Raw genomic sequence first — 24,274 nt, 5'->3', positions numbered from 1 at the left:
CATGGATCTGCGGCAGTCCGTCCAGTCCGAGCGGGGAGTCCGGGCATCTGATGCATCTTTGAAGCTGGTGGAGGGGCGGGTGTTCCAGAACGTGCCCCCCGTTGTCTCTGCTGGTTTCCCCTTTTATAAGGTTGCTCTCTTGCACAGTCAGTAGCTGTTCTGCACACCCCTGCCTCCCGCTCGGCGGTGGGGCGCATGCCCAGTACTGCTGCTAGAAGGTGCTTGAAAGTTCTAGAGGGTCTGAGCCGCCCCCATATGTTACCAGTCGGCCTTGGGCCCAGGCGTATGTGCAGAGGACGAGTACTCGGAGATAACGGGGTGCACATTCCTGCGGGGTCGACCTTGGTGATTAAACTGTTCCGCTCAGCTGCCGCAGTGATCAGGCTTTAGTAGTGAAACTTGCCTGCCAACAATGTTGAGACAAGTTTCTAGTCCCTGTTAGTCTCCAATTTGAGTAATTAGTTTTTGAAAACCATGTGTTGCTTCGATAACATGTCAGCTCTTCAGACAGAATGGTATCATTTATGTATTTATGATTTTTTTTTCCTTTCTCGCTATCTCCTTGCTTTTTCTCTCCTCCATGTAGAATTTTTAAACCCAGTTTTGACTGAATTTTAACTTAGGTGCTCTGCCTTCTCACACTCCTCCAGTGACTAATTTCCAGATCCAAAGCTTGCAACATGCTGCAGGGACCCATTTCACCACACTGGCCATTCTTATCTGAATACTGAGGGGTACTGCTGAACAGGGCTGTATATCGAGCACTATAATCCCTCCTTGAGGTCCCTGAGCTGATGGGAATGATGCATTTCAGTGGCCAGAGACCAAGTGTCAGGAGAGGTACCCCTCAAAATCACAAATCTGTATGTTGACATGTCAGACTCTTTCGTCTGCCTTCCTATTCTGTATCTCCTGCTGTTGATTGTCACAAGGCACTGGACAGTTACAATGATTTATTGTGAGTTGTGGGATTTTGGCCCATGCGTTAGGTGTTCCTGCAGAAGACACTGTAAGATCAGTGAACAGACATTTCTATGAAGTGCTGCTTTATGGTGCTGGAGTGCTGAGTCCCCAAATCTACAAGATTTGATCAGTTGATTCTGTATTTTCCTAGCTGTACCTTCTACTGCCTACCTCCCAGCTCATTCATCAGCTGTTCAACTTGAAGGCCATATTGATTCCTGTAAAAAACATGATCAAATGCTCTCCCTTCCCCCACATTCAGAGGCTTTCTCTGACTCCCTACAGATGTTCCTCCTTCTTGTAGCTTGTAGTGTTCCTTGGGCATGTGTCTCCATGAACAGGGGCTGTAGGAAAGGCAAACCTGTCAGTTGCTAAAAACTGTGCAAAGGCAACAGCTGCTTCTATCCCCACAGCACCAACTAACTCAAAGAGGAGATAAAATCCAGTTACTAGAGAGAACTGGCAGTACTTTGGGTGGGTGGTTTGCAGCACCTCACTCCATAGTGCAGCCTGCTTCTCTGGCCGCCACCAAAGGGCACGCCGGTGCTGTGTGGGGGAGTGCGGCGTGGGCAGCCTGAGCTAGCAGAGGCCCATTGCACCGTGCAGGCTGATTAGCTTGACTCTGGGAACAGAACAGTGGCCGTTTCCCAGTGCTACACCCAAGTTCAGAGCTTATTTGGTTGAATACTGTACCACATCAACACAGATGTGTTGCTACCAACCTAAGCTATGCTTGCAGCCTGCTGGAGGGTCTCTGTATCGAGTGCCCCAACACTTCCCAGTTTGGGGTTAGCCAACATGCTTATCTCTGGTGTTAACGACAGAGTAAATATGCCCGGAGAGACTGGCCATTTCCTCTCATTCAGTTTGATTAACATATTTTCCTGGAAAATTGCAATGAAAAAAATCCTGTAGTTAATTCACTGACGAGGAGGCCACAGAAATGACTGTGCATATCTGGGCCTGGCCGCGTACATATGAGAGAGCAAGAGCCTTGAATGCGTTTCAGCTGTGCTTGGCCTGTTCCTCACCACACCAGGGGTTTTATATATATGTTAATCTTTTATTGTTCCTTTCCAGGACAGGGTCTAGCCCTGAGCAGAGGAGGACCTCTACAACCCACCTCTCTGACCCCCACTATTGCTCATTACACCCCAGCAATGATCGGGGCAGAAGCGGGTATATGCCCAGTCAGCCATCTCCCTCCTCTTCCTTGAACAAAAGCCACAGTCCAAGCGCCACTATTCTTTTCCCTTCTCCTTAAAGCCATTTTTAAATTTAATTATCATGTTGTGATTTCTTGCATGAGCCTGCTTATCCTCCACCGATGCATTTTGAGCAGCAAATGAAGGGGGCTATGCTGCAATTCCTTACACTTGAGACATGAAGCAATTGCAGGTGGCAAGGCCAGAGGCAGCCCCGACCTGGCACTCCGGTCGCCATGGAGACAGGCCAGGACTGCCAGGGATGAGTGGCAGTGGCAGCGGGGGGGGGAGCAGGCAAACGCACATGGGGGCACTTAGGCTATAGGTTGGAATTATATGTCATCAAGTCCTCCAAGGGGCTTGACGACCTCAGGCTCAGGCTCTTGGCTGGTGTTTTGCTGTGCAGGCGGCCAAACGTCAGACTTGCACTTCGACAGCATGAAAAAGGGAGGTGTCAGAAGGGAAAACTGGGCCCCCATCTCAGACAAAGAGTCTTGTAGATGTAAAAAAAAAAAAATCCAAACCAACAAATCCACCCCTTTTCCTCCATTGCAAAGTTCATTGGCTTGGTTCAGGCCTAGGCGCAGGTTCCCGTGGTCTCTATTGTAAATTTTTGTTGCAAACAGAGTAAATGGCCTGATGCAAAGCCTTTTGAATTGAATTGAAAACCTCCAGTGGACTTTATTGGTTTTGGATCAAGCCCAGAAGAAACAGGTAAGAGCTGGACGAAATGTCTTAGGAAAAATCCCTTTGGGAGTGCGTATATGTCTGACTGTAGCCAATTCACTGTAATCGTTTAAACAATGCACAGCCCCCCACCCCAACAGTGAGGCATGCGCTCAACTCCTCATTCTCCACTACCTTCCCAGTAGTGTGGATAGGATAAAAAGGGATAAACTGCTACCACACCTAGAGGCACAGCTTAAACTGTGGTTAGGTATTAGTATTACCTACAGGCTGAAGAAATACGTGGTGACTGTGATTTGGTACCAAGGAACAGAGAAACCAGCTTTTCTTTTAAGCACCGGTTCCAGCTCCAAGTTTTTAAAGATTGTGATCCAAAACATCAAAACAACTTCACTTAGAAATCAGAAAATTGAAAAACTACAATGTTCTATTTATTTGGGGTTTTGTCTGTATATTTTTAAGAGTCACATTTTGAAGGAAAGCTATTTAAAATATCTGTGTTCTGAGTTTTCTGATTAAAAAACAGGGACAAGAATTGCGGCTTCTGAACTTGCCTTCCATTCACGATATTCTCTGCAGCCATGAGAGCTAGAAAACTCAGATTCTTATTGAGTCATGTAGCTCCAGGAGGTGATGGAGAAAAGAAAATTCCTAATTTCTTGATGTTATTTCTCTAGAAGCAGCTTTCTTTTATTATTAAACTGAAGCCACGAGGAAGATAACTTCCAGGTTTTTTGATTACTTGAAGAAGGGAGATGAGAAGCTAGAACTCTGTTTAGAGCCCCTGCCTTCAAAATCAAGAAGGCGCAGAAGTTATTTTAAATATATAAAGTCAGTGAATTTGTTTAGCTTCTTAGGTTTTGTCTACAGAGCAAAGTTACTGGATTATATACTACAGAATTTATTTAATTTACAGTACTTATTTTGCAAGAAGACTCCTGTGAATGATGGTACCATATTTTAAGTAGGTCTTCATTCTGCTTAGCTTGATATAGTTTGAAATTAACTTGGTTACGCTAAGAAGAAAAAATATATTTCAGAATAAGCACATACCAAAGTTATTTGGAAATATTGACTTCCTTCTCAGTCTGCGTTCTGTGTTCACATTAATCAGCTTTCAGGTACAGAGAAACTATCATTTGAACTGTGCAGATCTTTCTGTGTATGTCTCTCCTTAATAAATTTTTTTAAAGTATTTTTAAAAATTATATACTCTAGTTATTTTGGGGCAGATGTAGATGAAGACAGGTCCTTTGATGAAACTAGAAAGTGACACTGAGTTGAAATGGCATGAGGCACTGATTTAAATACCCCCTCTATGAGCACACCTTAGCTCCTCAAAGCTCCTCAGAGCTTTTGATCTGTTGTTGCCGTTTGTAATGTAAAAGAAAATCAGAGGAGTTTTGAGTAAGCTAGGACAAGACCGTGGTTGGTTTTCAGGGCTTTTCTGTAAACCAGTTTCTGATTCATGGTGAGCATTTTTTAGACAAAATCCTTGATTTTAGTCACCTGATCCAAATGATTGAGCTAGCAGTGAGTTACTTCTCATTAGTTGAGCTATTGTCTGTCTTAAGCTAGCACCTTCTACTTTGTCAATAGCATGTGCAAGAAGTGGATACCTAGTTAATTACTATGTCTCAGATGAAAAGCAGCTACACATTAGTCCCTGGTAATTTAATTGGTTTCACTTGTGAATCCATTCCCATACTTATACTTTTGTAAGTAATTTTATTGATTAAGGGGTGGGATTAGGGTTGGGCTTTTGGTGCATGATACCCTTATCATGAATATTGCATGTTATATCTTGCTATCTTTGCTTTGTCTCTTAATTCCCTCATAATTTCTGAACTACAGCAAAATAGAATTAAAAACTCCAAGGGTGTACACAAAAAAAATCCTTTGAAAGTAAGAACTCTGCTTACTATCATCTGGAAATCTCGTTATTCTCAAACCTTCCATGATTTAGCCTGGGACTTAATGCCTGGTACAGTACTGATCAAGAAAATAAGCTTGAGTCAGGTTTGATTCTAGTTTTTACACCTGTTAGAACAAAAAAACATTGAAGTGAATAACATTGTCTGGCTTATTTAGCTCTAAAGATACATAATTTAAGACATCATTGATGTAACTTCAAGAACTTCTTCTCTGTGTATGATTTTTCAGGCCTGACATTATCACACTGGGCTGAGCCAGGTCCATATTTATGAGTGATAAGAAATAGAGGAGCACATAGGTACTCACATTAAAAGTTAAATTAAATTGGAAAAGATAAGAGAAGAGGGAAAGGGAAAGGGAAAGGGAAAGGGAAAGGGAAAGGGAAAGGGAAAGGGAAAGGAAAAGGAAAAGGAAAAGGAAAAGGAAAAGGAAAAGGAAAAGGAAAAGGAAAAGGAAAAGGAAAAGGAAAAGGAAAAGGAAAAGGAAAAGGAAAAGGAAGGAAAGTTAAGTTATCAAAACCCATGCTTATTCCCATGCCAGTAGCCTAGGAGAATCCCTACAGCTTCATTGCAGTCAGCTAATACCCTCCACCTTCCCCACACACTGTAGACAAATTGATCAGTATATGTATTTTCACAAAGTCCCCTGTCCCACTCCCAGTTTCACAGGCAGTGGATCTTGGGGTCATAAGCTGCCCTGGAAAAATTTAAGTTAGTATATGCAGGGTATTAAATCAGTTATACAGTTCTGAGCGGTGGTAGAAGTGGAGCCCTTTCCTAAGTCTGCTGGCTGGTGCCTTGAATGCTTGGTTGTATTTGTGGCCTCACCACAGAATTGTGTGTTTGTGAGTAAGCCAGTTCATCACTCTACCTCCAAGTCTTTCAGCTGTAAAATGTAATGCTGCCTCCTCAGCACGAGACTTAATTAGGGCCCAGCAACACTGTGGTTAAAGTCAATGACAAAAGAGGCTTTTGACCCCACTGAGGGTTGATATTAGGTTTTTAGTATCTGTAAGGCACTTTAAGAAACTTGGATGAAAGGTGAAGTAATGTAATAAGGAACAAAAGACAAAAAAATCACTGAATGTCGAGCTTGCTGAGTTTGCATTGCACATGGGCTGTCTGTAGATACAGCACAATATAAAGAAGAATTACTTAACTTTTTCAGAATGGGGTTGTAGAGGGAAAAACAAATGCTAGAGAGATCTGCTTTTTATACACAAAATATGTACAAGCAGCAACTTTATGATCATTTTGTTACAGCTCTTAAAATGAGCCAGTGCACTAGGCTTCCACCTGGTTCCTGTTCTTTTTTTGCTTATCTGGCATGCATGTATTAAATGCCCCTCTGTGAACAGACAAAATGCTAACCTAACGCTGGGAGCTTCTCTCTGGTTTTGGGAGAACTGGGGATCTGCTAACTAGGGCCATTTCAGAGCAAAGCCCATTGTTTAGTAAGCACTGTCAGGGACTCGGCAACCATGCAGGAAGAGAGTAATGTATTTGCAGCCTGTGGGTTTTAAATTTTTTCATTTTACCTTACCTGCAATCTTTCAGTTACCGATTTCCAAAAAGCTCAGTGAATCAACAGCTGAAAGTAAATGAATAACTAGAAGCACCCAAACCAGAAAAGTAGATTGAACTTGGAGGAAGTTTTAATTTTAAGTGTGTGTCTTGGACTGCTACCAGAAGCTCTTTAGAACACCATTGTTCTTTGGGGGAAATTTGGATGTGGACAAAAAGACCATTAATAAAGGCTGTCAAAACATCTGTTAAAAATCTGCAAGTTACAAAATATGCGTTAAAAAGATAATTAAATATAGATGGTACAGTTCAAAGGTCTTCATTTTCTAGTTTGTAGAAATCTTCATGGGGTAGGATTAGGTCAGGTGTAACACTGGAATTTTTAAGTTAAAAAGGAGTAACAAAGATGAAGACCAACCATTCCCCCCACTCCTCTCTCCTTTCCCCAGTCCTTAGTTAAAGCGTGCAGGAACAAGAAGTTTTCCCTCTCTGGAGAGTGGAGGAGAAAAATGGCAGTTGTGAGCAAGAGAAAAAGCACTTTGCTGTTCTGCTCAACTAATAGGAATGCAGAAGACCTGTGCCCTTCTCTCCTTTCCAGGGGAAGTGCCTGCTCCTCTGCTTAAGACCCAGTGTGTGTCTGCTCCTTTCCAACTATTCCTAGCTGGAAAATAGGACTGTAATTTCCCTCCTTTTTTCTTGGCTGAAAGAGTTTTTAACTCTGCTGGCTGGGACATCTGCCCTGGCCAGAGTCTTTGCCCCTGTGCTGGGTGCTCTGGTAGTGCTGGACCTGCTGCCCTCCCTGCTCCTCCCAGGGGACATGCACTCTGCTGCAGGTAGCTTAACCCTTGGGTGAGCCACCCAAAAGTGGCTTTGCCTGTGAATATTCGTGGCCGTTTGAACCAAATTCTTGACTAAGGACATTCTGCTGCTTTGAGATGTAATCCCCCCAAAACCACTGGAAATAAAAGCAGTTATGGTACCTTTCCCCCCATCTCCTTGCTGTTGGTTTCTGAGTTTTGGGGGATGCATTCTTCCCTTCTGAATTTGTATTTTGTTTGTGATTATGACTGCTGTCTGAAAAAAAACAGGCTTGGCTCACTGACAGCGTAGGTCTGATTCTGCATTAGGGATTGTTTCTGTGCCTGTGCGCGTTACAAAGTCCCTGAACTGTACCGGGATCTCTGGCAGCAGGTCCTTGTGAGGCACCAGCCCGGCTGGCCTTACAGAGGAAACTGTGGAGTGCATTTCAGGCAAAATAGGTACAATACAAGGTGTACTCAAAATGGAGATGACTTCTACAGTTCACTTTTTGTTCTAACTGACAATATTTTGGGAAGACTGTGGCCTGCAAACTCACCAAGCTAACATCACATCAGGGGGAAGGGGGAAATGTCCAAACTGAATGCTCTTTCAGTAAATCTGATTTCTAACCCAACTGCAGCCCAGAAAGGACCAGATGGGGTCATCATTCCCAATAATTACTGTGACTTCTGCCTCGGAGGCTCCAACATGAACAAAAAAAGTGGCCGGCCTGAGGAACTTGTATCATGCTCAGACTGTGGGCGCTCTGGTAGGTGACTCCTCCTTGCAACTTTCTTGTACAAAGGCATTTGTGTGACTTGTTTTTTTGCTCCTTTTGAAGATTTTGAAGAAAGGTAGTGCACTTGGGAGGGGATAGAAGATGAGGTCTTACCTCTTGCCTGTGTTTGTGGGAAAGGATGACTGGGAAATTTTCTGTCATAAAACCCATTGTTGGATTCACATTTTTAAGCTAATGGGGTCCTATGAAATAATAAAGTTTTAATGTATTTATTGGCTTCTGTGAACATTGCTACATGTAGTAGTTGTTCTTCAAATGGAAGAAGAAAATCCTGTGACGATGTGAAAGAATGGGCTCTGACTTCAAATGCCGCGATTACAACTATAAATTACTTACAAGATTTATGAAAGTTGCATGACAAGCATTTCCATTGATTACACATTTCATGCATTTCTTCATCCAAAAAAGAAAGAAGGAGGAAATTACAGGGTAGGGATAGGGGTAGCTGTCAAGAATTATCCTCTTACAAGATGACTATCATTAATTTTGTTTAAAGGGTTTTTTTTCTCAGTTTTCTTTCCTTCTCTCTTTTTAAACATAGGCAATTGTGTCTTTCCCATTCTGAGCTGTCTTTATTTCTGGACTGTTGTTTTCTTCCTTCCTTTCATTTTTTTTTTCCACTCTCTCTCTTTTTTTGGGAGATTTTATCCCAGCTGAGCAGTTATTTATAGCTCGCATGGAAGGTGGTGGTGGCGGTAGAGGGAATGCGAAACCTTTAACAACTGCATATTCTAGCTTTGGTCCAAGTTTCCAGTTGTGATACTTCTGGACAGTGGTGATACTAGTGGTGATAAGACCATCATGTGGAAGTCTGAAAACCAAAGACACCTTGAAATATCAGTATTGCTGCTGCTGCTTCTGTACTGTAGTCACTGAAAGATGTCTATTGCATGATGACTGAAATGCGATGTGGAGTGTTCTCGTGCCGAGGGAATGGCCTTTTTATGCTCCTGCTGAAATTCATAGTAAGCCTCTTACCACATTCAGTGGTAGAGAGCAGGACTAGACTCTCACTGACAAATTGCCTTCTGCAGTTGTTGTGACCTTTGAAGATATTCTGAAGTGATACCGACTGGTCACCAGAGGACTGATGGCAACCCCTTCAGTTTTCTCCAGGGGCATCCTTAGGAATGCTGGGCAGTCAGGGGCATATTTTAGTGTATACGTGTTTGCTTCTTAATAACTGAAGGGGGAAGCTCATGTGGTCTGTTGTGCCATCTTGGAAGATCATTGCCCTTCCTCTTGATTGTTATAGTTCAATATAACTCATTTCAGCATTGTCCTGATATGGCACAGTGAGATGGGTCCGTATTTTTTTGCTATTTAAACATTGCTATGGTGATTATATCAGAATGTAATACAAATACATTAATTCCCTTGATTCCTTAGTGTGATAGAACAAGTAGGTCAGCATGTGAGCTAAATTGTGCAAAATCAGTTCCATTAAATGCTATCTTTGTAAAAATTCTGACCCACCTGGGCCGTTCGTAGGGGTCTGCAGTGGTGTGACTGATGTGTGATGAAAGTGATTAAGGTACAACCACACACTAATCTGTAAACCAAAACAATGAAACCTCTTTGGTGGTTGTCATCTTTCTCTTTCTTGATAATGGAGAACATTTTCATTATACGGAAAGAGGGGTCATGGAAATTATATTGTTTCTTCCCTTCACAAAGTTAGTGAAATCACATCTCTACAAGGTGATTCACCTGCCAATTATTTTGTTATATCCATTTTCTTTTTGTGAACAGGATTTAATTCTTCGTGTCTCAAGCAATGCAGTGTCCTTGTTATATGACTGATTCCTGTAGCTGGAGTGGGGACCAAGCAGTTGGTTACTTAATACTTAATACTATAGTTTCTCAATAATAAAATAGCCGTTCCCTAAAACGTCACACTTTCATTTTACTGGGGCACCAGAGACGTCTTTTTCTCTACCGTTGCTGAAGAGAGAATTTGAAGGCTATGCTTTAATCACATAACATGTTTGATTGAGGGAGAAAATAAACCTCAGTTTTTCAGTTTTCAGTATTTGACTTCTCTTTTTAAGAGTCTTCTTTTTGTTGTTGTTGTTGCTGCTGCTGCTGCTGCTGTTATTGATGTCCTGTGTGGAGAATTTCCTGTTCCATATTGAAAGTTGGATTGGCTCACACACATTTGAACTTTTCAGTGTTCCCCAGGACTTCTCATCTTAGTTGTTTTAGTTCTTGGACTGTGTATATTTGTTTGGGGTTTATTTATTTTATTTTTGAAGGAGATGGCATGAAATTGGACTAAAAGCATTTGTTTAGGTTACTTTCACTTATTCTTCAAAATGTATTTCATTTTGTCTACAGAGGAGGCTCTTTAGGATCAGGTGAAGGACAGGGAGAAAAGATAGTCCTGACCTCGATGAGGTGTCTAGTGGGTTACATTTCTGTTGCAGTAAATTTGTGACAGTTGATGCCAGTTTGAAGAACAGTCATTGTGCTTAGCATTAACGGTGTCTAATTACTTATACGGTCTAAAAATCTTTTAAAATTGATCTAAGTAATCACAAGGAAATATTTTAATGTCTTTTGAAGAGAGGAAAACACAATTAACCCTTTCGCTGCCATAGCTATGGGCACCTGTGTTGTTTGTAGATTTTTTTTCTTTGAAAGAGAAACTGATCCTTTTTTATTTTTGTTACTGCAGTTGTACCGAGCTATGTTGCTGAGGTGCGCGGGCACATACAAGCACACACCTATGAGCCCAGTAGTCTGAATTGTTTAATAATAATGATAATTAAAAAAAATTATGATGATGATGCCTGTTGCTTAACCCATGTGCTGATATATTCATCATACATGTCAGCTCATTTGGGAAGAGAAGGCAGGAGGGACGAAGCAGCGCCAGCACGCACTACGGAGGACTTGTTCGGTTCCACGTCAGAAAGCGACACCTCGACCTTTCATGGCTTTGACGAGGATGATGCAGAAGAGCCTCTCTCGAGCCGAGGAGGTGGCTGTGGTGGCAGCTCTCCCTCTGCAGACAAAAAGGGCAGCTGCTAAAATAACTAAAAAGACGCACAAACTCTTGAGCGATTTGCTGTCCTTTTTACTACTAGAATTATTATTACCTTTTTCTTTTTTTAATTTTAGGTCCTTGGCGTTTGGGTTTTTTTTTGTTGTTGCTTTGTTTTTTTTTTTTGTTATTTTTGTTGTTTTTCCTGTGGGGTGTACACTGAAAGCATAAGCATTTAAAGCTCATGACAACTACTTTGAAGAGACAGAAGGTTTTGATTTTCCTGTTGTTATTTTTTTCATTTTAATTTGTTTTCCTCCCACCTCCCCCCCTTCTCTTTCTCTCTGGAAACATGAAAGGTGGATTTAATTTTTTTTTAAATAGTGAGCAGAGTTGATTTTCTTGTCTTTTAATATATATATCAGCAAACCACAAAAAATACAGATGGGTTTGAGAGCAGAAAGCAAACCCAACTAGTTTTTTTTAATTATTATTATTTATATATTCTATATATTATTAGAAAAACTACTTTTTAAATAAAAATACAAAGAAAAAAAACCCACAAAAAAAGCGATGGATGTCTACTTGATAATAAAACTGTTTCTAGAGAACCACTGTGGGCAAACTCTGTCGGAGGACAAGGAAACCCTTGATGTGATGGCTTCTGCGTTTTGAGATTTTGCACTTACTGTAGCATGTGGAGTTTGGCTCTTGTACATCTGCTACACTTGTCTTTAACAGCCTGAAAATACAAGCAGCACCGTTGAAGACCATGACCTTGGGGAACGTGTTTCCATCCCTCCTCTGGACATCTTTACACTGAATAGATTCCTCCTCCTTGCACCCCTTCATGTCTTCCTCACTCCGTTCTACTTTTTTATTTTTCTTTTCCTTCACCTTTCACTTCACGGACAGCAATTTCCAAGCATAGGGATGGAATATGAATGGCAAGCCGTAGACGTCAAGACAAAACAGATGGAGGAGCAAAATCGTGGAAGAAATTATATGGAAAAATACCTCACCTGTACTTTTCTTTCCATTTTCAAATTTTAATTCACAGCATTTTTTCCTGTGTCACCCAGTTTTTTTCTCTCTGTAGTGTCTTGTAAGACACTTTGTTTGCTTTTCAATAACTTCTCTTGAATTAAACCAAAGCAATACTCATTAAAGTTCCAAGGGCAATGAAGAAGAGAGTGACTCCCTTCCCAGCAACTTTCCCAGAAAGGAGGAAGCATGCAACAGGATTTTAAAGGTATGTCTGAGCTGAAATGTCTTTCACTCAATTTGAAATCTCTGTGCCCTGGATTTTCAACAGACCCTTGACTGAGCTTTGTTGTAGGAGTAAGTCCCATGGATTAAATTGTGTTATGAGTATACGCCACATTCACACCCTTGGTGAAGCTAATGGAAGTTCTGTGGGAGCAGAATCCAGTCTCCTGTACAGTCAGAAGTGATTCAAAAGGAGTCAGTGCATAGGTTTGTTTTGCTGTCCTAATGCAGGCAAAAATCTCCCTGGAGCACGGGCAAGATTAGGTTCTAAGGATGTGTTTTTACCGATGTGTATAATGCCAAACAGAGTGAAAGCATGACCTCATTCAAATCAGAGGCAAAACAGACATTTATCTGGGCAGTGCCTAATCCTTAAAGTGAAGGTGTATGTTTTTCATGCCAGAGTAAAAATCTCAGGCTCACGATGAAAACTTTGGATATATATTGTTCTAAATCATGAATGAAGCCTACCCAAGTGTATTCCATTTCTCCTGTTTCTTTTGCTGCGGTAGCACAATACTGCCTATGAGAACTCTTTCAACTTCCCCCTCCTCCCCCACCCCAAACCTTAAAAAAAAGAGAAAGGATTCTGTCTCTAAATTTTTTTATTGTTCACTTTAGAAGGGAATAAGCAGTGGACAGATTCTGCTTTTAGGTACATGGGATAAATCCAGAATACATGCTACTGATGTCTAGATTACATTCATAATCTGCCTTGAGAATGGTGCTGCAAAATGTTACAAAATACCTCTGTGTGATTATGCCACAGGACAGTGTACACCAGAGCCGTGCACACCTGCCAGGAGAAAGCGTTGTTGAAGCTTTCCTCATATTGATAATCCTTTTCTGTTACTATTCCATTCCTGCTGGTGTATTAAAATTGATGAGTGTCAAATCAATGATATTTTGACTTAACACTATCAATGAGAAGTGTACTTGAACTGATAAAAACATTCATTCCTTCCAGAACCAGTCCTTTATTCTCAGAAAGAACAGAAGATAGATTTATAATATTTTGCCCCTTCTCCGTATTTACTAAAAGCTCAAACTTCAGATGGTTTCCGGGGGTGAGGCACAGTCTTATAGATGTCCGCTTTTCCAAAATGCCTGAAAGAGTTAGGATAGTTTGCATATCTGTATCATTTTATATATATATGTGTGTGTGTGTGTGTACAGGTAGGCGTACATTAGAAATGTATGCACACAGACACATACACACCTGTAGGTGATGCAGACATTAACAAAGAGCAACAGAAGTCAAGATGGAATACACTTCCCAGCCAAGAATGCGTGAAACCAGCCCTTGCGTGAGGCACTGTGGGCTCACTCGTTCCATACTGACCTTACTGTCAGAAAAGAGTAATATCAGTAAAGTCCAGTGGATTTTGTCTAAATTTATGCTAATGTAACTGAGAGCAGAATCTGGTCCAGAAGTAGAGTTGTTCCCAGTTTGCAAAGAAATACTGCAAACCTGAAATGTTACAGAATTTGAAAAATGAAGTTCAAATTGATTTCTTCTGTTACTCCTGCCCCTCAAGCCCTGCACTTACATTTGTGGTATTAGTATTATTTTTTTTTCCTTTAAAATTTTTTTTTTCTTTCTCTTGCTACTTTTTGACATGCCCAGGTGAACAACAGGGGAAATAGGAAGGGAGCAAGTACCTAGAAATATGCTAAATGCATAGTAAACAAACAAGATGATTTCTTGCATTCATCTTGCATCTACTTCTTGTATCCATGTAGCAGTCGTGTCAGACAGATTAGAAGGTTAAGAAAAGAGTTTTCATTTTACCCAGTGTTCCTCAAAATACAGAGTATGCTTTGACAGGGAAAGGCTCACAAGAGTAATGGGGACCTGAATTATTAAAGACTTGAAGAGAGTTCGGTTTTCATTTGCCTACCTTTTACTGCCTGAGAGCTGTAGGGTTGACACACGTGGAACCAGCCAACCTGGCCACACTTGCAGGGATGGCAGCACAGAGCTCAGCATTCACGAAGTGCTGGATTTACCCAGCTCCCTGCATGCTGTTGCGGCCCATCCTGATGTCCATGCTGCTGTGCTCACTGCAGTCCTTGCAGCACCTGAGCTAGCTGTCTGAAACCCTCCCAGGTTCGTCTTTCTGAAGAACTCCAGTCACTGCATCAACTGCAGAGTAGGCATACTTTAAATATAATTTTTTCCAAGTGGAGTCCTTACCATTGTCTTTTGTGAACCATGCCTAACACATTCTGGGCTCTTCTGGAATACAAACAATAATCAGATCCCCATAATTCATTAAGTCTTGATTCAGTTTCACAAATGCAGTCATTATAACAATGCATACAGTCTTCATCCTTTCGCAACCTAACCACCCATCTTTGTGACAACCGGGTAGCACAGAACCCTCAGGAAGAAGCCACAACAGCTCAGAGTGCATGAAAATTGCCAGCTGACATTTATTACAGACAGCATAGAAAAATATCCATCGCTGTTATTTATACCATTAATGTGTATATGGATGGTCGCTGGTTCAATCTAGTCGTGAGAGAGGAAGGAAGTTAAAATAAATTTGTTGTTACGGAGAGCAGAGTAGTCCTTAACTCCTCAAGATGTCTTATTAGACTGAGATAACCAACAGGAGTTTAGTCCAGCAGGTTGAGCAGTGTGGTACTAACCACAGGAAGGCATCAATCATAGGGAGGAAATTAAGATGTAGAGATGGAAGATAAAAGAGTATTTGTTTAAGCTAGGTTGTAAAGTAGCATTAACAGTGAATGTTGAATGGACTGTTGATATGGAAACGAAATATTCTCAGGGCACAGGTAGTGCAGGAGTGAAGGCTGGGAACCAGGAAAGAAGGTTGGTAGCTCATGAGTTAAAGATGAAAGCAAAGCAAAGGGGCTGCTACATGAGACCCTCTCAGATGGACAAGGGGAAGATGGCAATGTTAATAAGGCAGAAAATATATAGGAGGAAATTTCATAAGTGCAATGAAAAAAAAAGAGAAGCCTGACACTAGCACAGCTAGGTCAGAAATAAGGGAACTGTACAATGTCTCTTCAAAGACACGTAAGTCCCAAACAAAACTAGGAAGGCACAAAGAGAGATTTCAACATGAATTCTGGGTTTTACCTAAAAAATACAGTCATCTTCAAAATCGGAAAGGAATGTGATGGTCTGTATTCCCCAGTGATTTCAGCAGTTCAATGAGACCTGCTGTTCTGAGCTTCCTAAGAAGATCTTTGAAGGTGCAGTCCTTCAACTAATCACAAGCCTGGCTCTTCCAGTCCTCCTCCAAAGACATGTTATTAGAGCACAAGGCTGTCCAAAAGTTCTTCTGAAACATATGCTCCCACAAAAACCATGTACCAAAATAAGACAGCTCCAATGTGAAATGTGAATAAAGGGATGTTTCATTTCAGATCCTAAATTCAGACTTTTCCGTGTTTAGTCTTGTGAGCTATCTCATCAGGCACCTTCCTACTGCTCCATGCTAAAGGATCTCAGAAAAGGTGCATAATTTCCTGAGCCATCCTCTGCAAAATGATTCACAGATGGGAGCAGGAGAAATAAGGAAGTGACGTGCTGCTTGAGCAGCTGATTAGTGGGAAGAGAGGCTACGTAAAGTGTGCCCTGATCCTTAGCATGTTCCCTTTTGTGCCTTTTAATTAGTTGACATTTTAGCCGGGACAGACCTCAGCTCTTTCATGAAAACAGTTTAAAATTTTAGGCATGATAATATATATGGAGAAAATTTTAAGAAAATATGGGATTCTGGCATAACAGTTTAAAAAAATAAAAGGAGACCGTGAGGCACGTGACAGAACAGGGGTAGAACTGAAATCAGTTTCGCTTCACTTGCATCTCTTCCCCCCACCCAGGCACCCCCTAGTTTTGTGGGTTGGATACTTATTTCTTGTATGTGTAATGGTGCTTGGAGTGACATTGTACATATGTGGTAAGGTCATGAATGACGAGCCTGGGCTGCTGAAACAAGGTCCAGAGAGAACTTCACCACTGGCTTCAGAAGGATTAGCACTGGGCTTTCTTAGCTATGGGTTTTATTGAATGAAACCTCACTGTTAATATGCTTGCTAGTATGGTGTAGACACGCTCCGAGATGGCCATTTGTTTCAGCAGAATGTGTAATTAGAATCCCCTCCCTGCATTGTTTTGCCTTTGAGCTTTTACATTAGTTATTCATTTTGAGTTCCAGTTTGCCATTTTACAGACCTCAGCTTAGGCTCTTGATTGAAGACAGAGACTCAGTTTGCTGCCTGCTGATGCATGGAGCAAATGAGAACTGCACCCAGAGAGTTGCTGAGTCCGGGCTGTGCCGGGCCACCACTGCATTCTCTCCTGCCTGTTTGACCTTTCTTTGGTTAATTCTTGCAATGGTATCTTGAGATGGGCCCTAAAATTGTAATTCAAATACCATCAAACTATGGAGCTCTCAAAGCCTAGCTTCTCATGCAGTTTGCCTCTTCCCCATGGCAAGCAGTTTTACTGAATCAATTCCTCAAGGAAACATTGTATTGACTCCACTGGGAGTCGTTTTATTATAAAAGCTGCAAAATCTGCCCAGCGTGTTTTGTTCTGCAACATATGTAGATGTTTCCAATAAACACCCATTTCTTATTCTCTATGATTTTTTTCTTATTTATATAAAATTTGTAGCTATGAGTATATGTAAAGTATGAGGCACATGCATGTGTTCATGCTGCCATGGAGTTGTTTTGACAAACCCTTGCAGTGCAGGAATGTAGCCAGGCTGAATTTTTGCTGACCGAGCCATTACAATAAACCCTACCGACCTTTGTTCTCGTTGCCAGATATCTACCAGGGTTGAAAAAAACTCAACCTGTATAAATACCATAGATTACTGAAACTGGCTTGGAACTATTTTCATGTCCCTGTCTGTATTTTCATCAGTGTTAAGTTGCCAGTTTCAGAGAAGACAAGTTGTAATAACATTTAGAAAACAAAACCCAGCTGTTGCAATTCCAAGTTCTGATACCCCTGTTAAGGGGATGCTGCCAGTTGATATCTTTGAGTTATCCTTTTGGCCACTGGCATCTTGTAAGATTTTGGACCTTCGTGTCATCCAGAACTGATCTGAGAGGTGTAGGGAAGATATGGGGAGGTGCTTGCATTTTGTGGAATTAAAGAGATTATTTTATTGGTTTAGTAATATGCAGCTTAGTCCATTCATGGGTTAAACACAATGCAAAATGCAGTCTTTCACTTATTTCCAGAAGTTATCACATTGCTGCCACTGTATGTATATTGTTCAGACTTCTAAAAATGTCTTTTGTGCAGCACTGCATACACTTGTGGCTCTTTACAAATAATTAGTAATATAGCAATGTAATCAGAGCAGGATTTCATAAGCAAAAGTCTTAACCTCTAGTGAAGAGACAGCTATTTCAGCTGAATGATGAAGGTTATTAACGATACTCACAGCAAGAAAGATGCATTTGATTGCCTTTCTTTTGGATATACTCCTTCATATCCTATTCATTTACTTTATATTTACTTATGGCTCTCATGGTCAGTTGAAACTGAGTCTGTTGAGCTATATTTTCCAAGAACTAGAATGCAAACAGTGTTGGAAAGTTGGTTTGTGCTTCTGTTTTTTTCTGAACGCTTGCTTTTGTTGCCTGTCGGAGTTTGCTTAGTTTTACTTTGTATTGCCTTTTCCTCTGCAGTCAGCCCAGCCCTCATGGACTCCAGCATCCTTCAAGCAAGGCATTTCAGAAGAAGGCCAAGAGAAGCCAGGATGCTTTGACACTTCTCCTCTGCTTGCCCTGACCCTTCCGTACCCGTGTTTCATCTGGCACAGGAGCCTGGACTGTGGGAAGTCGGCTGCCCACTGTTGAGAGAAGTTCTGGGGATGCCCTAAGCTGGTGCAATACAAAGAAGTTTTTCAAAGTCTTGATTTCACTTTCTTTTAAGCGTGTGTATAAACCCAGGTCAAACTGGAATTGATCTACAGTAGAACTGACTGAAAAACAAACAAACTGAAAAAAGACTTAACTATTTTATTTATTTCGATATTTAAGAGAGAAAAGAAGTGCTGAAGTTGCACAGTATTTTTGTTTGAAATACATTTTACTTCAAATTTTAAATGCAATTTTGTGAAGACATGAAATTTTAAAAAGCACTTAATGTAAAATAAAGACTGAATATTTACTTTAAGGAAAAAACTTTTTTAAAATAATGAAAATAAAGATCAACTCTGCTCTCTCTTACTTTAAAGAAGCCATTCATACATGTGCTGGGTATCTTTGTTTTTTGCAAATTGGATGTGGTAAGTGAAGATTGTTCTGGTTTACTTTCTCCTTAATAATATTATCCTGTTAAATGCTTAAAATGTACTTTGCTGTACTGTGTTAGGCACAATTCTGAACAAAAACTGTTGAAATAGCAAAGACCATGCTCAGTGGCTGGATTTTTTGGTTACCAGATTTTGTGTCCGATTCAAAGGACTGTCTTCTCCCAGTGGGATTGATGTGTCTCTTCTGCACAGTAGGAGCGGTTTGCTCCTGAGCAGCTCTGTGGAGTACTTCTGCTGAAAGAGGATTTTAAAAATGGAAAACAACTCTCTTAATTTTAGTATTATGTTTTGCTTTGGTAATTCCACAGCTGATTGTGAGTTGGTTGTAAGGAAAGTATCTAAATGCTCAAGTGCTCTTGGCACGGAGCTTCCTTTGGAGTCAAGGATGATGCCGTGTGTAGAAACCTTGTGTACTTCAGCCCTTTCTTAAGTGGTAGTGGACTTTGAAAAGCACACAGGTGCACCCTCACGTCAGCAGTAAGCAACAGGGATTACTCTGCAGGAGAAGAATGTGAGTTCCCGCAGCTGCAATCCTACATTATCCTGTGAGGCAGCAGAGAGGGATGTTCACATCCCGAATTCTAAGTTGTTAGTCGTCATCTCAGTGAAATGAGGTGTTCTGCCTCATACAAGCACCAGAGGATTTTGTCAGCTGCCAAATCTGCTCACAGTGAATAGCGCAGGACTGTTCGCTGCCACGTGTGATGCAGTCTAGTAAGGATGCAGGGTAGCTTTGTGTCCTAGGAGAACGGTATCAGACTTGGCTCTGAGATTAGCTTCTCATCTGTAACGGGGATGCCAGATGTACCTGTTGGTGTAGATCCAGGGTATAGATAGAAAAAGCGGTTTTGTTAATGTGGCTTATGTTGGTTTTTGGAGTGAAAAAAGCTATGTCTACAAAAAATACATCCTGACTAGCTGAAGCTGCTAGAGAGCCTGATCCTGCATCGTATTTCTTGCATGCCTAAAACTCAAACTCACCTCATTGAGAGGTTTCCATGTGTCAGTAGCAGCAGATTTTGTCCTCCTCTCCCTTCCCCTTCTCCTGCTCTTTCCCAGATTAACACATAGGCCCAAAAATAACCACATAAGATGTCTGGTAGACCTCGGTCCCGCTCCCACTAAGTTAAATGACAAAATTTATGTCCTAATCGGGCTCTTTAGTAGGATGGTTCTGTTATGTTCATTTTGTTGGTTTCTAAACTTCGAGTGGTGAACTCCCTTTAGAGAAAAAAAGAAATCAAACTTTATTTCATCAAAATATAACAAGACGCACAACTGTAATGAAGATTTGCAAACTGTAGGGTCTGTGTTCAGTGTGTATAATATTCCTTTCAAATAAAAGTTCTGCTTCCAACGTCCCTACTGTATATTCCTCTGTAAATATTACTTTATCAGACCAATTCCACAAGGTCTTTTTAGTGCAAATAATCTTATTTTAAAAAGACATTGTCGAATAATATACTTGTACATATACTTTTCTAAGCTCTCCATTGTTTATAATACTACCTTTGAAGCTTAAAATAAAAATTCCTCCTCTATTGATTTTGTTTCCCTTTTCCATTTTGTAAATTGACTTTTGTCCCGGGATTTTGTTTTGTATTTCTTAATGAAGCATGACGTTAACCAAGAATTTTCTTCCTTTTTGTCTTTTACTTTCTCTTCTCCATTCATTGGCCTTCAGAAACTGGTTCTGTTGCTTGCTATAGTGAAGGTAGGCAGGAAATAAAATACTGGTTTTGTGTAGGACTCATTTTAAGAGTGTTTCCTATCATTTGGTGATAATAGAGGAATTTCTTAAATGTGTTTGTATTTTAATAACCTTCTCCATGAGATTAATAGAGTTGCATTAAGTTAATTTAGAATCAGAGGTGGAGCCTGAATTATATGAGAGCTTTTTGTGTAGATTTTAGTGACATTGCCTTAAGGAGTCCTGACCCTACCTATGCCATTTCTAATCCGGTCACTGGAGTAGCTGGAAACTGTGGTTCCCTTTGCTGCATTTCACAGCGCAGACATGAACCCTCCCTTTCCCTTTAGACACACTGGATTAGTAGTATAGTTGTGCAGGATGGAAAGAGAAAGAGGAAATACTGTTCCAGATCAGATGCCGTCTTTTTAGGAAACTGTGTGTCCTCCTCCCTAATAGGCCTGCTGTCTTTTTTATGAAGCTCTGTTGCCTTTCCTCTGCCTTCCCATCAATTTCTCTGCTACTGGTAGAGGCTAAAGATGTCCCTTTTTCCTTTGGCAGCTGCTCACAAAAACAGCAGCTGAAGTGTGCTTTTTCAGAGATCATCTGATGCGGGTACAGATCCTTTAGAGTAGTGAACTCCCCCCCGCCCCCAGCAGATTAAATGGCAAATAAGCCCTAAAGAACACATCAGAAATTAATCCAGTGAGGCAATATAGGAATTGTACGGAGTTGTACAGATGGGCTCCTACCTGCCTATTTTTAACAGTTGTGTGTGACAGAGGGTGTCTTTGCAGCAGGGAATTAACTATTCTTGCTCTTCTTTTATGGCCTTTCCCTATAAAGCTTTATTTTTCACATGTGTAATTTTAATTTCCGTTAGTGTTTTGTTTCTTCACTCTTTCTTTAGGTGAGTATGACTTGAAAACTTCACTGCTTGCCTTCAGACCGTATCTTTACCTGTGCAAGGCCTTTGGCTAGTTCGTTGGAGGAAGGAGGAAACCAAAAGGCAGTTTCAGCTACCTGGGCTGTCCTCAGGCACTGTGGCTCTTGGGAGCCTGTTTGGCATCTGATAGAGCAGCTCATGGACTCCTTACTGGGTTGTCCTCAGCTGTTCTGTGGCTCAGAAGTCTTTCCTTCCTTTTTACCAGTTGGGCAGTAGGGACCAGAGGCAGCTGAAAAGGTGGGGTAAGGTGCTGACTGTATTTCTGAGCTGTGCTGAGGTGGTAGCTTTGATGTTCTCCTTAGGGTGCATACCGGGTGATAGGATTGCTGATTTTAAAGCCCTCCTGGCAACTTCCAATTTCCTTTCTGCAATTTGCTGTCAGATACTCTCACAATAATCTGAGTTGCAGGCCTACAAAACTACTTTTCCATAGGGATTTCATGGGGGACAAGTAATCTTTTCCTGCCCCAAAGCAGAGAGAAGAAGGAGGGTATGTGATGACAGATCCTGAGCCCCCAGGCACTGCTGCGTTTGTTGTTCTTCTCCTAGCTCCTCTTGATCTTTCTGCTGTGCTGCTGCACAGGACAGAGAGACCGAGGCAGAGGTTGGACCAAGGGCAAAGCTGAATGCTGACAAATCAAAGAAAGGAAAGTTGAAGAAAGGAGGGAAGGAAACTGTTTGTGGCATCAGAGCACTTTTCTTGTTCAATAGGTCATCTCCTGTTCTAACTCTGTTGTCATTTTCATTGTCCCCAGTGTGATGGGTGCAGAGAGCAGAGCTAGACATTTCTGTCAGGTAACCAGGAGTGAAAGTGCACGTTGAAATTGGCCTTTATGGATGTCTGTCAACACCCTGTTTCGATGAATGGGATCCTTCCCACCACAGCAGAGCTATTGTTATACGCTGTCAGACTCCAGAGAACAACTCTGCATAAGTCTTAGTACTTTGAACATTTTTGTGCCTTTTTTTTGTTTGTTTTGGTGGGGCTTGTTGTTGTTGTTGTCGTTGTTAGGTTTTCCAGGCCCTAGGCCTGGAAATAGAACTTCGCAGAAATTATCTGAACAGAAAAAATACCTAAGCCCCAGAGCAGATTTATACTGGCATGCTGGCTAGGAAGGTATCTTATTTTCCTGTCTGAGAAGGGTTTTTGCTGGTGAGTGTCAGACATGGCAGGAGGAGGGAGTAAAAATGTCTGCCAGCATTGCGGCAACGAATGGGTGCCCACAAAGCCCGGTTTCCCTGGGCTGAGACTGAGCTGAAGTCTGGCAAAGATGAGGGCTGAAATCCTGTGTTCTCTGGGTGGGCTGAAAATGGCATTGGCTTCTTTGCTTCTACCTGACCTAGAATATTGCATTGGTTTAAGATTTATTCCAAACTTTTGCCTGGAATCAGGAAAAAAATATCTGGTTAGATTTGCATCCTGGAGCTGTGAGCCCTCCTTGTAATCTGTCGACGTACAGATGACAAAAACCCCCCACAATCCTTTGTCTCTAAACCTAAGCTTTTAATGCTCATTAGCAATGACAAGCACTTCTCTGTACCCTGTCCCATCCCTAGTGTTGGAAATGGCTGAGTAGGACCGCAACTACATAAAGAAGATGGAGCAGAGCACATAAGCAGTAACTACTCCCCTTGGCTTTGGCTGGGCTTGTCCAAATTGTGGCTTAATGTGTTTAAGGTCTGTTTTCCCTTGGAATTTATAGTAAAATTGTATTTCCTTTGCTGCACCGAAGCTGGCCATTTACCACAGTGTAGTCCTATCTTTGATTTTAATGACTTAAGGTAAGAGCCATCCATCTGGGGCATCATAATTTCACCAGTATATTTTTTTAAGACCTGACTGCATTTTCTACCATTTCAACAAATGCGCCTGCTCTCTGTGTTAGAAACTTCTACTATATCTGTTATTTGACGAAGTTTTGTCCTTGCAGCCTGTAATTCTTCGTGATTCCATGGTGTGTGCACCATGACGGGAGGAGGATGGCATTTACCTTTAAAAATGCACACATTTCTGGAGGGCAGTGTTGTGGCTAATTTTGCCATCCATTATATAATTAGGAACAGATTTGTTTAATGTTGTCTAAGATAGCTGTGGTAGGTCTGAATGGCCTACAAACCAACTATGGCCTGCTATGGAAAAGGCAATGCCCTTTGAAGCTGGGCGGTTGGCTGAAGCTCTTGGACCTGCTGCTGCCTGCCTGAGAGAGGCAGCTGCTCTGGTGAGCTTGCAGAGGGCTATGCCTTCTTTGGGATCCCAGCCGGTGGAAGGTACCTCTTGAGCAAGAACAAATGTAGTCCTTCAATGTCTTAGGCTGAGTGGGGATTTTTTCAGAATGGAGTTTCATTTCTTGGTGCTGTCCATCTTCCAATTCTCAGTAAAACCTTCCACTTTATCTCTGGGTTTGCACAGGTCTTAAGAGTCATTTTTTTGCATGGACTGAAGCCCCTCCTCATTATGTTTCTTCAGTCTTTGCTGTTAGTATCCTGGTGTCGGTGGCTTCATTGTGGACTGCATGACCAAATCTTTCAGACACAGCCTTCTTTTTTTGAAACAGAGTAGAAGTTTTAAATAATGCTGGAGAGAGTTTTGTCAAGCATTGCTGAAGACTTAGCTTACTAATTTGGATTTCTTTTATTAGTCAATAGCCATTAACTTCTTTGTATAATGATTTCAGGAGTCAGTATTGAGGCCAGCTCTCCAAGGTGAGAGGAAGTCATTGGATGAGAAATAGATGAAAGCTGTGCTGTCACTAAAGGGGTACTTTGATTTTAGTGTCAGGTAGCCAGTGAGACATAGCTTTCAAGTTCATTTAGCACTTTGTATGGTAGAGTTTATGTGGGGTGGTTTTAAGTCTATGTTTGAGAAATTAATTTTCCCCTGTTGGTACAAATCATAGTTGCTTCACATCAGTGCTCTGCTGGGAGTGGCTTAAATGTGTTAAACAACACTAAAGTCTTTCCAGCCCTTTCCTCAGGCTCAACAACTTGTTTTATGGTGCAGTGGATTCTGTAGCTGGATCTTGGCTCAGAAGTCTCATCCATTGCTGGAATATCTGGGCTTGGGCTTCTTAAAGAACAGGTCCCAGCTTTTCTCAGGTCTTTCCACACCAGCTGTGTCTCTGAATGTGTCCATCAGCCTGGAGGCTTAGGAGA

At 41.4% G+C, this 24,274-nt stretch overlaps 1 protein-coding gene across 5 annotated transcripts in view; it reads left to right on the top strand.

Moving 5' to 3' along the window:
* DPF3 (double PHD fingers 3) overlaps positions 1 to 24,274 on the top strand; it is a 171,167-nt gene that overhangs the window by 131,821 nt on the left and 15,072 nt on the right. For 3 of the 5 annotated variants that reach the window (XM_064462384.1, XM_064462383.1, XM_064462382.1), the window contains one exon: positions 7,755 to 7,883. In XM_064462384.1, the coding sequence (XP_064318454.1) occupies positions 7,755 to 7,883 (129 nt within the window). Of the gene's footprint in view, positions 1 to 7,754; positions 7,884 to 10,749; positions 12,152 to 17,856; positions 20,027 to 24,274 lie in introns of those variants that run through there. The other 2 variants (XR_010374708.1, XR_010374707.1) reach the window with 1 other exon arrangement.

Source organism: Phalacrocorax carbo, chromosome 10 (genome assembly GCF_963921805.1).
Source record: "Phalacrocorax carbo chromosome 10, bPhaCar2.1, whole genome shotgun sequence".
NCBI lineage: Eukaryota > Metazoa > Chordata > Aves > Suliformes > Phalacrocoracidae > Phalacrocorax > Phalacrocorax carbo.
The sequence above is the reverse complement of the archived record's forward strand: the minus strand, read 5'-3'. Positions and strand labels throughout refer to the sequence as shown.